Raw genomic sequence first — 14619 nt, 5'->3', positions numbered from 1 at the left:
TCCTGGATTTGTAACCTCGGTCACCAAGTGACCAACTGTGCCATGTGTGGGGACTCTGGCTTGATTACTGTGAGAATGGCAGCCTTTTACATTTTTTCCATTGACTTGAATGGGTGGAATCTGATTTGCTGTTTGTAGCTCCGCCCAGGTGTGCAGGGGGGCCGCGAGACCCCCAGAACATATCATCCCAGGTAGTAAGGGATCTGTGTACCAAGTTTCGTTCAAATCGGTCAAGCCGTTTTCGCGTGATCGCGGCACATACACACACACATACACACACACATACATACATACATCCGATTTTATATATATAGATGGCTGTACGGCAATAGGTTAACCTGTACATATTCACCAAATAAAAGTTAGGCAGCTTGTTCCCCCAAATAATGTAACCAGGCAGCAGAATGCTCCCCAGATAGAAACTAGAATCTGCATGGAGAGTACCAGGGATGCTATGGAGGAGCGCCCCCAGTAAGAGGCGACCGTGTCACATGCCATACCTGCACCTCGTAGATACGCCTCTGGACATAGGGCCAGTTTCCACTAGAAGGTGTACATCTTGCAGGATGAACACCAGCACTTGAAGTGATGTGAGCACACAACCAGATAGCTTAGCCATGCCATGCATGGGATTCGGGTGCATGCTGCAGCATGCCATCCAGAACTGGCACGGCATGGGATCTGGACAGCAAGTTATTGGCAATAACCACCATCAAGGCAGATCAGGTCTTTAAGATCCCCAACAACTCATAGGCAAAGTATCGCGATCACATTGAAGTCTCGTTCTGGTATTCCTCCCGCGGCTGAACTGAGAAGTGGAACACGCAAGGCTCATGTAGGTGAGCATCCCACCTACCTAGTTCTTGTTATGACCTGTTGTTGATACAAGATACTGTACACAAGGCAAGGCACGGAGAATTTACAGTGCATCCAGAAAGTATTCACAGCGCATATCCTTTTTCACATTTTGTGAAATAAATGCCCTATTCCAAAATGGATTAACCCCCCTGGCGGTATGATTATTTCCAGATTTGAGAGTCTTTTCTGAACATTTCAGACCCTAAAATCAGGAAACGATTATGCTGCCAGAAAGCCAACAGCAGCCCCAGCACTCACTCACCTCCCTGGGCTGCAGCGCTGCAATTTTACCTCCGTCCTCCAGGTGGCGCTGTAACACTTTAGTGAGATCAATGATGGCAATCTCACCAGAGTGAGTAAAAGCTCCCACTGCCCTCCATTGACTTCAATTAAAGTGGACCCAAATTAAAAATACAAGATTTCAGAAATAAAATCTATTTTTTTAACTTATAATAATAAATAGCAGCCTTTTTTCAGCTGCATGATGACAAATATAACATATTTTACATTTATTGGAGGAACCCCTCCCTTCCTTTCATATTGCCTGGACAGAATCCAGCAGACTGGTGGAGGAGATAAAAAACAAAACACAGGCTGCTACTGATGATGTCACAGGGGAGGTGATCTCAGCTTGTGTGAGATTTCACATAGACCACGCCCCTGTGAGGGAGGGTAGCTGATGACAAATGCACCCTTGATCTAAAACCTCCTACTAATCTCAGAAGTAATGGCTGCCACCTGTATAACCCTAGTTATGAAAAGAGAAGGGTGAAAAGCAGGCACTGAAATTCTCATAGGCTTGAAGGAGTGTTTATTTATATTTGTATGTGTCAGAGTGGTGCAACTAAATATTTTGAATTAAAAAAATGTTTGGTTTGGGCCCGCTTTAAGCCTCTGTCGGCTAGCCTGAGCTCAGCTTGGGATTACCGCCAGAGAGGTTAAATTCATTTATCCTCAGAATTCTACAAACAACACTCCATAATGGCAAGATGAAAACATTTACTTGTCCTCCTGTCTATATGAGGTCCCACAGTGCGATCTATTTTAGTATAAGGCTGTAATATAACAAAATATGGAAAACAGTGATGCTCCGTGAATACTTTCCGGTTGCACTGTACATTGGGCTTTTCTCCTAGCGGACTCAAAGCACCAGAGCTGTAGCCACTAGGGGGGCTCAGTAGACAGTAGCAGTGTTAGGGAATCTTTCCCAAGCTTTCTTTCCCTTTTGTCAGAGGCAAAGCCCTCAAAGAGTAACTGTCAGGCTGCAAAAGCTAATTTAAACCTCTATTTTTCTGTGTTAAACTGTTTAGAAGGAAGCCAAAAAGGCAATACTGAAGTTAAAAATCTCTCTTACTGTGATGTGTGCTGAACAGCAAGGCTGTTATTCCCAAGCTCTGTAAGGAGGCCTATCATTCCCTATCACGCCCCAAGGCTGCTTCACAGGCTCATGTTACAGCAGCTTCTAACAGCAGCAGCCTAAACTCACAGCACTGAAAAATCACAGGGCACATGTTCCGTTAGAGTATACTGCATGAGTCCGCTATTGTTCCTAGCCACATGGCTAATTAATATTCACTGAACAGTAGTGTTGTCCATTAGGATCTTTTTTGTGAGTCGAATCATCAGGAAGCAGGGAGGATATGACATCACAATTGGCTTCATAGGAGACAGACAAACATGGAACCTGCCATGAGCTGTCAGGAGCATCAATCTCTGCATATACTATATACAAATTCTGTGAAATCCAAACGTGGACAGTGAAATGCATATGTAATGTAAGTACAGCCAATATTTAGCTAATGATATATGTGTTTTTTTTCTCTGAGACCATATACCTAACAGCTCCTCTTTAAAAGGTACACTATCCAGAAAACCTTTGGCAAATGAAGCTAGTGTCTGGCTGTATAAATGCTGATTATTTATTGGAATTGTATATAATGTACCGGTTAAAGTTTTACGAATTGAAAATTAAAAATAAGAATAATGAAACCGAAAAGAGACGGAAGTTTTCCCAAATGGGACAAATGTGTATGGATCAAAGGGTGCTTAATATGATGGTCTCCACTATAAGCAGGTACTCCGTAGACACCATCTTTCATAGAGGGGTAAAAGCTGTAATACCTTTCTGGAACATGAATGTACAGCACCCATAGCATGGACTCACTGAACTTAGCCTGCCCTGAATTTATTAAAGACTAGCTGGACGCCCGGCATTGCCCAGGTATGTATTTGGCTGGTATTGGCCCTGCCCACTTTTCTTAACCCTAACACACAATTACTTACTTAATGATCAAGTTTGTGAGCTTTGCGGTCTTTGACATCAATAATTTGCATTGAAATAAAATAAATCTGATTGGCTGTGGCTCCACCGCTTTTCTGAATTTGAACCCCAATCACCCAATGGCCAAGTGTACCAGGTTCAGGTGATTAACAGTGCAAGAGGCTTGTGCCATTAACAGTGCAAGAATGGAAGCAATTAAATATTCCCCTTAAAAATCAATAGGTGGATTTTGATTGGCTTTTGTATGCTCCACCCACCTTTCTGAATATTAATCCCAGTCACCCAGTGACCAACTGTGCAAAGTTTGAGAACCCTACCATTACCAGTGTAAGAATGGCTGCAGTTTACATTTTCCAAATGAAAGTTGTATTTTTCTCCACCCACTGATTTCCTGGCATTGTTCGGGTATGTATTTGGCTGGTGTTGGCTCCGCCTACTTTTTCTAACCCTAACACATAATTACTCAATGACCACGTTTGTGCGCTTTGCGGTCTTTGGCATCAATAATTTGCATTGAGATTAAACAAATCTGATTGACTGTTTGTAGCTCCACCCCTTTGTCTAAATTTGAACCCCAGTCACCCAATGATCAACTGTACCAGGTTTAAGGCTTGTGCCATTAACAGTGCAAGAATGGCAGCAATTACATGTTCCCCTTGAAAATCAATAGGTGAATTTTGATTAGCTTTTGTAGGCTCCACCCACTTTTCTGAATATTAATCCCAGTCACCCAGTGACCAATTGTGCAAAGTTTGAGAACCCTACCATTAACAGTGTAAGAATGGCTGCAGTACATTTTCTCAGTGAATGTGTATTTGTCTCCGCCCACTGATGACCCGGTATTGCCCGAATATGTATTTGGCTGGTGTTGGCTGTGCCCACTTTTCCTAACCCTAACACACAATTACTCAATGACCAAGTTTGTGAGCTTTGCGGTTTTTGGCATCAATAACCTGCGTTAAAATGAAACAAATAAGATTGGCTGTTTGTGGCTCCACCCCCTTTTATCAATCAAAACCCAAGTCACCCAATGATCAACTGTACCAGGTTTGAGGCTTGTGCCATTAACAGTGCAAGAATGGCAGCAATTAAATATTCCCCTGAAAAATCAATAGGTAATTTTTGATTGGCTTTTGTAGGCTCCACTCACTTTTCTGAATATTAATCCCAGTCACCCAGCGACCAACTGTGCAAAGTTTGAGAACCCTACAATTAACAGTTTAAGAATGGCTGCTGTTTACATTTTCCTAGTAAAATTTGTATTTGTCTCCGCCCACTTATGACCCTGTGTTGCCCGCTTATGTATTTGGCTGGTGTTGGCTGTGCCCACTTTTCTAACCCCAACACACAATTAATCAATTACTCAATTACCAAGTTTGTGAGCTTTGCGGTGTTTGACATCAATAATTTGCATTGGAATGAAACAAATCTAATTGGCTGTTTATGGCTCCACCCCCTTTCTGAAATTGAACCCCAGTCACCCAATGATGAACTGTACCAGGTTTGAGGCTTGTGCCATTAACAGTGCAAGAATGGCAGCAATTACATATTCCCTTTGAAAATCAATAGGTGAATTTTGATTGGCTTTTATAGGCTCCACCCACATTTCTGAATATTAATCCCAGTCACCCAGTGACCAAAGTTTGAGAACCCTACCATTAAGGCCCCGTTCACATTACAAACGCGTACGGGCACGCACGCGGAACGCAACGCGTACGAACGCACGCCATCCACGTTTGTAGGCGTTGCGTGGCTGATCCCATCACTGAAAAGTGAATGGGACAGCCATGCGTTTTGGCAAAAAATGCGTGCAGCATGCGTTCCCGGACCGCACAGGTCCGGAACGCATGCAGTGTGAACATCAGACATTGCACTCAATGCAATGTCTGATGTCGTGCGTGTCGGCCACCTGCACGCGTTTCCAAAACGCGGCTGGAAACGCGTGCAGTGTGAACGGGGCCTAACAGTGTAAGAATGGCTGCAGTTTACATTTTCCAGTGAAATTTGTATTTGTCTCCGCCCCCTTTTTGGTTATGGGAATAAAAAGTATCCTATACTTTATTCCAGGTAATGTACTATGTGTGTGCCAAATTTCATTCAAATCCGTTCAGCCATTTTTGCGTGATCGAGTAACAAACATCCAAACATCCGAACTTTCCCATTTATTATACTAGCTGGACGCCCGGCGTTGCCCGGGAATGTATTTGGCTGGTGTTGGCCCCACCTCCTTTTCCTAACCCTAACACACAAATACTTAATTACTTAATGACCAAGTTTGTGAGCTTTGCGGTCTTTGGCATCAATAATTTGCATTGAAATAAAATAAAGCTGATTGGCTGTGGCTCCACCCCTTTTCTGAATTTGAACCCCAATCACCCAATGGCCATCTGTACAAGGTACAGGTGATTAACAATGCAAGATGCTTGTGCCATTAACAGCGCAAGAATGGCAGCAATGTAAATATTCCCCTTAAAAATCAATAGGTGGATTTTGATTGGCTTTTGTACGCTCCACCCACCTTTCTGAATATTAATCCCAGTCACCCCGTGACCAACTGTGCAAAGTTTGAGAACCCTGCCATTACCAGTGTAAGAATGGCTGCGGTTTACATTTTCCCAATGAAATTTGTATTTTTCTCCACCCACTGATTTCCTGCCATTGTTCGGGTATGTATTAGGCTGGTGTTGGATCCACCTACTTTTTCTAACCCTAACACACAATTACTCAATGACCAAGTTTGTGCGCTTTGCGGTCTTTGGCATCAATAATTTGCATTGAGATTAAACAAATCTGATTGGCTGTTTGTAGCTCCACCCCTTTGTCTAAATTTGAACCCCAGTCACCCAATGACCAACTGTACTAGGTTTAAGGCTTGTGCCATTAACAGTGCAAGAATGGCAGCAATTACATATTCCCCTTGAAAATCAATACGTGAATTTTGATTTTCTTTTGTAGGCTCCACCCACTTTTCTGAATATTAATCCCAGTCACCCAGTGACCAACTGTGCAAAGTTTCAGAACCCTACCATTAACAGTGTAAGAATGGTTGCAGTTTAAATTTACTCAGTGAAATGTGTATTTGTCTCCGCCCACTGATGACCCGGTATTGCCCGATTATGTATTTCGCTGGTATTGGCTGCGCCCACTTTTCCTAACCCTAACACATAATTACTCAATGACCAAGTTTGTGAGCTTTGCGGTTTTTGGCATCCATAACCTGCATTAAAATGAAACAAATAAGATTGTCTGTTTGTGGCTCCACCCCCTTTTATCATTTTAAACCCCAGTCACCCTATGATCAACTGTACCAGGTTTGAGGCTTGTGCCCAGGGGCGTTTCTAGGGTCCTTGGAGATCGGGGGCACCTGTGGGCACCAGGTGGGGAGGTATATGGCGCGCGGCGTGGCAAAAATGGGCGTGGCCATGAGGTGAATGGGCGTGGCCATGGGTGGGGCCAAATGTACATGAACTTAGCAGCGGTGTAAGCTACAGATAACGGGCCTGCCCAACGAAATATTGGATGGAGCCCCCTGTCCTTTATTTAGATAATTTACAATCAGTATAGGCATAGATCAAAGATGTATACGCACATACAATTTTGATTGGTCAATCACTGACCCCCAATTTTACCACCCCGTGCAGTAAGTGGGCCAACAGACAATGAATTTTATGAACAGAGCTAAAATTGGCTAATCAAAATTGTATGTGTGTACCAGGCTTTACAGCTAATACTGTACATACTGAAAGTAGCAGGGATCAGCATACAATATAGCTGGTTTACAATCAGTAAAGGCACAGAGTAACACCTTACACTGTACACACTGGAGGTAAATCAGCACACAGTGCAGGCACTAGAGAACAGCGTATACTGTACATACTGTAGGCAGCAGAATTCAGCACACTGCAGCTAGCGTGCCAAAAATATGACGATCACGTTGTGCGGCGTGCTTATCGCGCTGCACCGAAAAATGGGTGGGCCATGGACCAGAATGTAGGTGTGGTAATTGGTTGAGACAAATTTACATGAACCTAGCAATGGTGTGACATTAGATTATGACAGTGGTGGCGAACCTTTTGGAGGCCGAGTGCCCAAACTGCAACTCAAAAGTCACTTATCTATCGCAAAGTGCCAACAGCAATTTAAACTAAATACTGTACAAACGTTTTAACTCATACATGAACATTATGGAAAATCCAAGTTGAAAATAAACTGTGAAGATAAACAATTTCATCCATCCTACTCCTGAAAAATGTATTCAATTTTTTAGAACCTCCCAGTTTTATTTTCTGTTTTAAAAAGCTAAAAAAGTAGGTTTAATGCTATTGTCTCATATGATAAGGATTCAGCTTTTCCCATAGTCTCGCAGTTAGCAATCATGTGACCCCCAACAAGACATATTCAGCAATCACGAGGCCCCCAACAAATCAGGAGGCCCCCAACAAGACAAATTCAGCAATCATGAGGCCTCCAACAAATCATGAGGCCCCCAACAAATCATGAGGCCCCCAACAAGACAAATTCAGCAATCATGAGGCCCCCAACAAATCATGAGGCCCCCAACAAGACAAATTCAGCAATCTTGAGGCCCCCAACAAATCATAAGGCTCCCAACAAGACAAATTCAGCAGTCATGAGGCACATAAATAGACAGCATTTCACATAAATAGGCAGAATGCCCCCTTAATATGGTAGCCCCCCAAGTTAGGTAGTGAGTGACAGGGACCCCCAGGTTAGCTAGTGAGTGACAGGTGCCTCCAGTTAGGTAGTGAGTGACAGGGACCCCGATAGTGAGTGACAGGGAGCCCCTTTAGGTAGTGAGTAAGTGCCAGGGAGCCCCTTTAGGTAGTGAGTGAGTGCCAGGGAGCCCCTTTAGGCAGTGAGTGAGTGCCAGGGAGCCCCTTCAGGCAGTGAGTGAGTGACAGGGAGGCCCCTTTAGGAAGTGAGTGAGTGCCAGGGAGCCCCTTTAGGTAGTGAGTGAGTGCCAGGGAGCCCCTTTAGGAAGTGAGTGAGTGCCAGGGAGCCCCTTTAGGCAGTGAGTGAGTGACAGGGAGGCCCCTTTAGGCAGTGAGTGAGTGACAGGGAGTCCCTTTAGGTAGTGAGTGAGTGACAGGGAGCCCCTTTAGGAAGTGAGTGAGTGCCAGGGAGCCCCTTTAGGCAGTGAGTGAGTGACAGGGAGGCCCCTTTAGGTAGTGAGTGAGTGACAGGGAGGCCCCTTTAGGAAGTGAGTGAGTGACAGGGAGCCCCTTTAAGTAGTGAGTGAGTGACAGGGAGTCCCTTTAGGTAGTGAGTGAGTGACAGGGAGCCCCTTTAGGAAGTGAGTGAGTGCCAGGGAGCCCCTTTAGGCAGTGAGTGAGTGACAGGGAGCCCCTTTAGGAAGTGAGTGAGTGCCAGGGAGCCCCTTTAGGCAGTGAGTGAGTGACAGGGAGCCCCTTTAGGCAGTGAGTGAGTGACAGGGAGGCCCCTTTAGGTAGTGAGTGAGTGCCAGGGAGGCCCCTTTAGGTAGTGAGTGAGTGACAGGGAGCCCCTTTAGGAAGTGAGTGAGTGACAGAGAGGCCCCTTTAGGCAGTGAGTGAGTGACAGGGAGCTCCTTTAGGAAGTGAGTGAGTGACAGGGAGGCCGCCTCTCTAGTCGCCGCCGCTCCCCCCTCACCTGGCAGTGTATTCAGATCTCAGGATCAGCGGCGACCCGACCAGTACTAGCGGGCGCCGGACGCAAGTGATGTCACTTCCGCATATCAGTGCGGGCGCTGGGTCCTAGAGCCCGCACAATTGGTCGCCAGCTCGCCGCCTGATCCTGAGGTCTGAGTGACGCGGCGGCGGCGGCTGGAGGGAGCCGCTGACAGAGCGGGGCAGCAGCGGCCGGGAGATCCGTGGCACCCCAGGACAGATTGGGGGCACGTGCCCCCCCAAAATAGGGCTAGCGACGCCCCTGCTTGTGCCAATAACAGTGCAAGAATGGCAGCAATGAAATATTCCCCTGAAAAATCAATATGTAATTTTTGATTGGCTTTGGTAGGCTCCACCCACTTTTCTGAATATTAATCCCAGTCACCCAGTAATTAACTGTGCAAAGTTTGAGAACCCTACAATTAATAGTGTAAGAATGGCTGCAGTTTACATTTTCCCAGTAAAATTTGTATTTGTCTCTGCCCACTTATGACCCCGTGTTGCCCGCTTATGTATTTGGCTGGTGTTGGCTGTGCCCACTTTTCTAACCCTCACACACAATTAATCAATTACTCAATTGCCAAGTTTGTGAGCTTTCCGGTGTTTGGCATCAATAATTTGCATTGGAATTAAACAAATCTAATTGGCTGTTTGTGGCTCCACCCCCCTTTCTCAAATTGAACCACAGTCACCCAATGATCAACTGTACCAGGTTTGAGACTTGTGCCATTAACAGTGCAAGAATGGCAGCAATGTAAATATTTCCCTTGAAAATCAATAGGTGAATTATGATTGGCTTTTGTAGGCTCCTCCCACCTTTCTGAATATTAATCCCAGTCACCCAGTGACCAACTGTGCAAATTTTGAGAACCCTACCATTAACAGTGAAAGAATGGCTGCAGTTTAAATTTTCCCAGTGAAATTTGTATTTGTCTCCGCCCCCTTTTTGGTTATGGGAATAAAAAGTATCCTATACTTTATTCCAGGTAATGTACTATGTGTGTGCCAAATTTCATTCAAATCCCTTCTGCCAATTTTGCGTGATCGAGTAACAAACATCCAAACATCCAAATATCCAAACAACATCCAAACATCCAAACATCCGAACTTTCCCATTTATTATATCAGTAGGATTCTTACTGGAGCTCTTTTTCCCCTGCTGCTCCAGATATCGCTAGATGCTTCTGACAGCCTGTAAATAAAGACAGCAGAAACTTGTCTTTTTCCATGGAAAGCTTAATCCCATAATAATCCACACACCCCAAAAAATGTATAGCTACATAAATTGAATATCAACTGAGACGGCTTTAAAGAAAATGTCTAGCCCTTCAACTGTACGATACAGCCTAGGTTCTCAACGTGTGGTACGCGTACCCCAGGGGGTACTTCTAATGGTTCCAGGGGGTACTCGGGCTTGATATACTTAGCCAAGAACAACAAATTTAGAGTTTTAGAAAATGATAAATCTTATTTTAAACAACCCCAAATTAGTATTTTAGCTAATTAAAAGCAATAGTAAAGGTTTGGAAATGGTTTAGAACCAATTATAATGTACTACAATTAAATATATATTTGTCAAGGGGTACTTGTGATAATGTTTACTATGCTAGGGGGTACTTGGTGAGTACGGGGTTTTAAAAGGGGGACACACCGATAAAATGTTGAGAAACACTGCGATACAGTACTTACGATAAGGTGTACTGAAGTGTTGAGGCACTTTTCCGGTTGTCATAAATGATTTCTTCTATCACCATGGGAGCTTCAGAAATCTTCTTGCCCTGTTCAGGCAGGAACTCAAAAAAAAGAATTCTTTGAATTATCTTGTCCTGGGTCAAGCAGAGGAATTTATTTACGTTATAATCCTTCCCCAACTTTTCAGCGGTATCCAAGTATTTTTTTAGTTGATTTGGAACTGGAGGTGACCCTCTGTAGATGGTTCCCGTGGTTTTGTCGACACACCAAAGTTTTCCATCTGGACTGAAAGATATGAAGTGGGTGAGCGGAAGCCATCCTCCTGCTTCACAAGTTGTGATCTCACCCAGCCAATTTACTTCTGGCCCTTTTGGTGGAGGAGCCTTCACAAGCCCACCACTACTGTTCACTGCATATAGAATGCCATCTGGACTGAAGAACAAAGCCTCAAAATATTGCCATAGGGAGTTTCCAATCTTTGTTGCTTGCTTGTACAGCCAGGGTATGTTTTCATTTTCTGGTTTTGGACCCTTGTAGAGGAGTCCATCATTAGTTGCTACATACAGATCCCCGTTGGGATGGAAAAAAATAAATTTATATCTACCCCAATCATTTATGCCAACTCTTCTGGCTTGAGAGAACCAGTCCGTAGCGTTGCTGGATGGGGAGATTGGTCCAACATAGAGGTCCCCATTACGGACACAGTACAGGTCTCCATCAGGACTGCAGGTGACATTGGTGACATTGCTTAATTTACCCAAACCTAAAGCCCTTTTGCTGTAATCATCTCCAGGATCTGCTGGGGGTAAACCAATCCTTGCAGTGAAATCCTTCGCTACAGTCAGCAGCAGACCACCTGAAAAACAAGTTAAGATAAAAAATAATCTCTAATTTGGCAGACACAATGTGCAGAAAAGGAAATTACTAAATTAGGCATAGGGTCCAAGCCATTGACATTTAAGGTAGCCATACACTGGTCGATTTGCCATCAGATTCGACCAACAGATAGATCCCTCTCTGATCAAATCTGATCAGAGAGGGATCGTATGGCCACCTGTACTGCAAACAGATTGTGAATCGATTTCAGCCTGATTCCGATCACAATCTGTGGAGCTGCCGCTGCAGTCGCCCCCCAAACCCAATACCCCTAACCCCCCCCACCGGCGCGAGTCCCCTGGTCTTCCTCTCTGCTCCGCTCCGGCTACTAAACTTCCTGTCCAGGGGAAGTTTAAACAGTAGAGGGCGCTCTACTGTTTAAACTTCCTGCTGGGACAGGAAGTTCTGTGTAGCTCTGGAGCCCGAAGCGGAGAAGAAATGGTCTGGAGCCCGAAGCAGGGAAGAAGACCAGGGGATTTGCGCCGGCCGTAACAGGTAATGTATTACCGCTGTATTGTGTCGGTCCTCGGGCATTCGAACGCCTCTAACGACGCACTCCCGGCCCGCTGGCGACCGAGGAAAATCTTCCGCGCGGATGGGTCGACAGGAATCGACGGGAACAATCGATTTCGGATGGAAATCGATCGTTCTGTCAGCGGTGTGCGCGGCAATTTCACAGCCGTTTCGATCACTGTGATCGAAACGGCTGTATATCGGCGGGAAAATCGTTAGGTGTATGGGCCCCTTTAAACAGTAGCATTTCCTGATAATACTGGTAATGTGTGGCACTGGAAGCCTGTAGTAGTGATGGGAATTCTGGCTCTTTTGAAAGCTTCAGCTCTTTTGGATTTCAAGGCACGCCTCCGTTGGTTTCATTTCAGTTGCAGCTTGATTAGGAGCGCTGTCCACCTTTTCCCTGTTCTTTAGGGAAATGTGTAGAACATTTATGGCTAGCAGCCTCAGGCTCATACTAGGTTTTAACTGTTAGCTAGCTAGTAGTTAGGTTCAGCTAGTGGTTAGATCTCTTCCGTGAGGGCACGTCAATACGTGGAAGAGTCTAGTACCTAACAATCTGTGCACAAACAGTTTTGGAAGCTAACGTCCTCCTTTGCGGCATTTGTTTTGAATGCAAGTTGTGTCTGCACCCATTGTGATTTCTCCCTTCCCTACTCTAGCACCCACAGTGACCTCTCCTTCCCTAGCACTAGCAGTGATCCTGCCTACCCCAACACCCACATTGACTTCTCCCTTTTCCAGCAGCCACAGTGACCTCTACCAGCACCCACACTGACCTATCCCTCCCCCAGCACCACAGGGACCTTTCCCTCTGTGGTGATATATTGGGGTGCTGATGATGTTAAGGATAATACAGGAACATATTCTTTCATTTTTCTGTCTGTTTCATGTGTACGTCTGGTCGAAGCCAGCTGGTTTCAGGGTAATTGGTCACCTGGCCAGAGGAAACTGAATGCTAATGTGATGGTCTGCATGACAATAGGAAGCTGGTTTCAGGGTAATTGGTCACCTGGCCAGAGGAAACTGAATGCTAATGTGATGGTCTGCATGACAATAGGAAGTACTTTTGAGTTTCTGTATGCAGTTCCTCTGTGAGTGGGTCACTGCTAATTGGATTGTCTGCATAGCTTTTGAACTCTGTGACATGTAGACACCCAATTGTCCCAAAAGACAATCGGACTAATTGAATCTGCAAACTTCATAGGCTATCAGGAAACTCTGGAATTTACATATGACAGCCTGATGGAATGTTGAAAAGCCTCACTTCACAATCTTTTGATGTATGGACCAGACTATAGTTTTTCCTGGGGAAATTGGGGTTATGGGAGTGTTCTGAAATCTCTGAAAAGATCAAACACTAACACAGGAACGCTTTGAAGTTGCACACATTAAACAGGAAATTGGATTATTCCTGGACCTGGGACATTGGGGTGGCCCCGGGGCACCAATTTTGCTATAAAACAGCAGCTAGGATAGTCACAACTGGTAGCTCTTTGGAGATAGCAAATGCTAGGGCTATCCTGGTCTGACCAGAAGCTGGGTTCTCCCGCAAACGACGTTTAGACCTTCAAGTTGGTAACATTTTGATTCCCATTTTATTTTTATGCAAATATCCTTGTGTGTATCGTTGTAACTTTTATCTTTGTAACTTTTTACTTTGTTTCGTAATCTTTTGTATATATTATTTTCTGCATTGTTCCACTTTTTTTTCCTGGAATATTAAATCGTTATTTAATAAGTTTGACTTCTGCTGTACTAAACTAACACTCATAGCCTAGAAGAGACTGAAGTGTAGTAACTGTGTATAAATCCATGCCTGATTGTATGACTGAGCAACACTACCGTATAAGATTGTAATTGCATTGTGTGTATGGAGCACTTCTGCGCTCGGCAGCAGAGTGGGAAGTCTCGGAGTGGCTAACAGTATCGTTCGGAACGACTGTTAATGGTTTTGCTTCACTACAGTGTAAGATTGCAACTGTGTGTGTGTGGCATTCTCGTATTCGGCCTAAAGCGCAAAGCTGACCTGAGTACAAAAACGCGGATTGCGTGCTGAGCACTCGACAGCAGAGTGGACGTGTCTAGCAACAGCTAGTGGTGGCAGTGAGAAGTGTTTTAGGGGTCCCAGCCTTGTTTTTAGCTTGAATAAGGCTGCTCCCCGCTTGATCTGGTCAAACCCACAGTCGGGAACCATATACGCAGGCGTGCCGCGGGCCGGTTCCTGACACCCTCCCCCAGTAACTAGTGATGGGCCGAACCTCCGATTTTAGGTTCGCGAACCGGGTTCGCAAACTTCCGCGGAAGGTTCGGTTCGCGGAAAAGTTCGCGAACCACAATAGACTTCAATGGGGAGGCGAACTTTGAAAAATAGAAAAAATTATGCTGGCCCCAAAAGTGATGGAAAAGATGTTTCAAGGGGTCTAACACCTGGAGGGGGGCATGGCGGAGTGGGATACACGCCAAAAGTCCCGGGGAAAAATCTGGATGTGAAGCAAAACAGCGTTTTAAGGGCAGAAATCACATTGCATGCTAAATTGCAGGCCTAACGTGCTTTCAAACATCTTGCATGTGTATACATCAATCAGGTAGTGTAATTAGAGTACTGCTTCACACTGACACACCAAACTCACTGTGTAACGCACCGCAAGTTACCAGCTGTTTGTGTAGTGACGGCCATGCTGGACTACTGCGCAACATGGCGAGATTGCTCTTCCTCACTCAGTGATGTCA

The 14619-nt window shown here is 45.0% G+C and overlaps 1 protein-coding gene across 1 annotated transcript in view; it reads right to left on the bottom strand.

The window, feature by feature from the left end:
* The window catches only part of LOC137554131 (uncharacterized), a 66562-nt gene that overhangs the window by 29650 nt on the left and 22293 nt on the right, over positions 1-14619 (bottom strand). The window contains exon 2 of the mRNA XM_068271513.1: positions 10495-11353. Within this exon, the coding sequence (XP_068127614.1) occupies positions 10495-11353 (859 nt within the window). The remainder of the gene's footprint in view (positions 1-10494; positions 11354-14619) is intronic.

Source organism: Hyperolius riggenbachi, chromosome 1, assembly GCF_040937935.1.
Source record: "Hyperolius riggenbachi isolate aHypRig1 chromosome 1, aHypRig1.pri, whole genome shotgun sequence".
Lineage (NCBI taxonomy): Eukaryota > Metazoa > Chordata > Amphibia > Anura > Hyperoliidae > Hyperolius > Hyperolius riggenbachi.
This window is presented reverse-complemented; position numbering and strand designations above follow the sequence as displayed.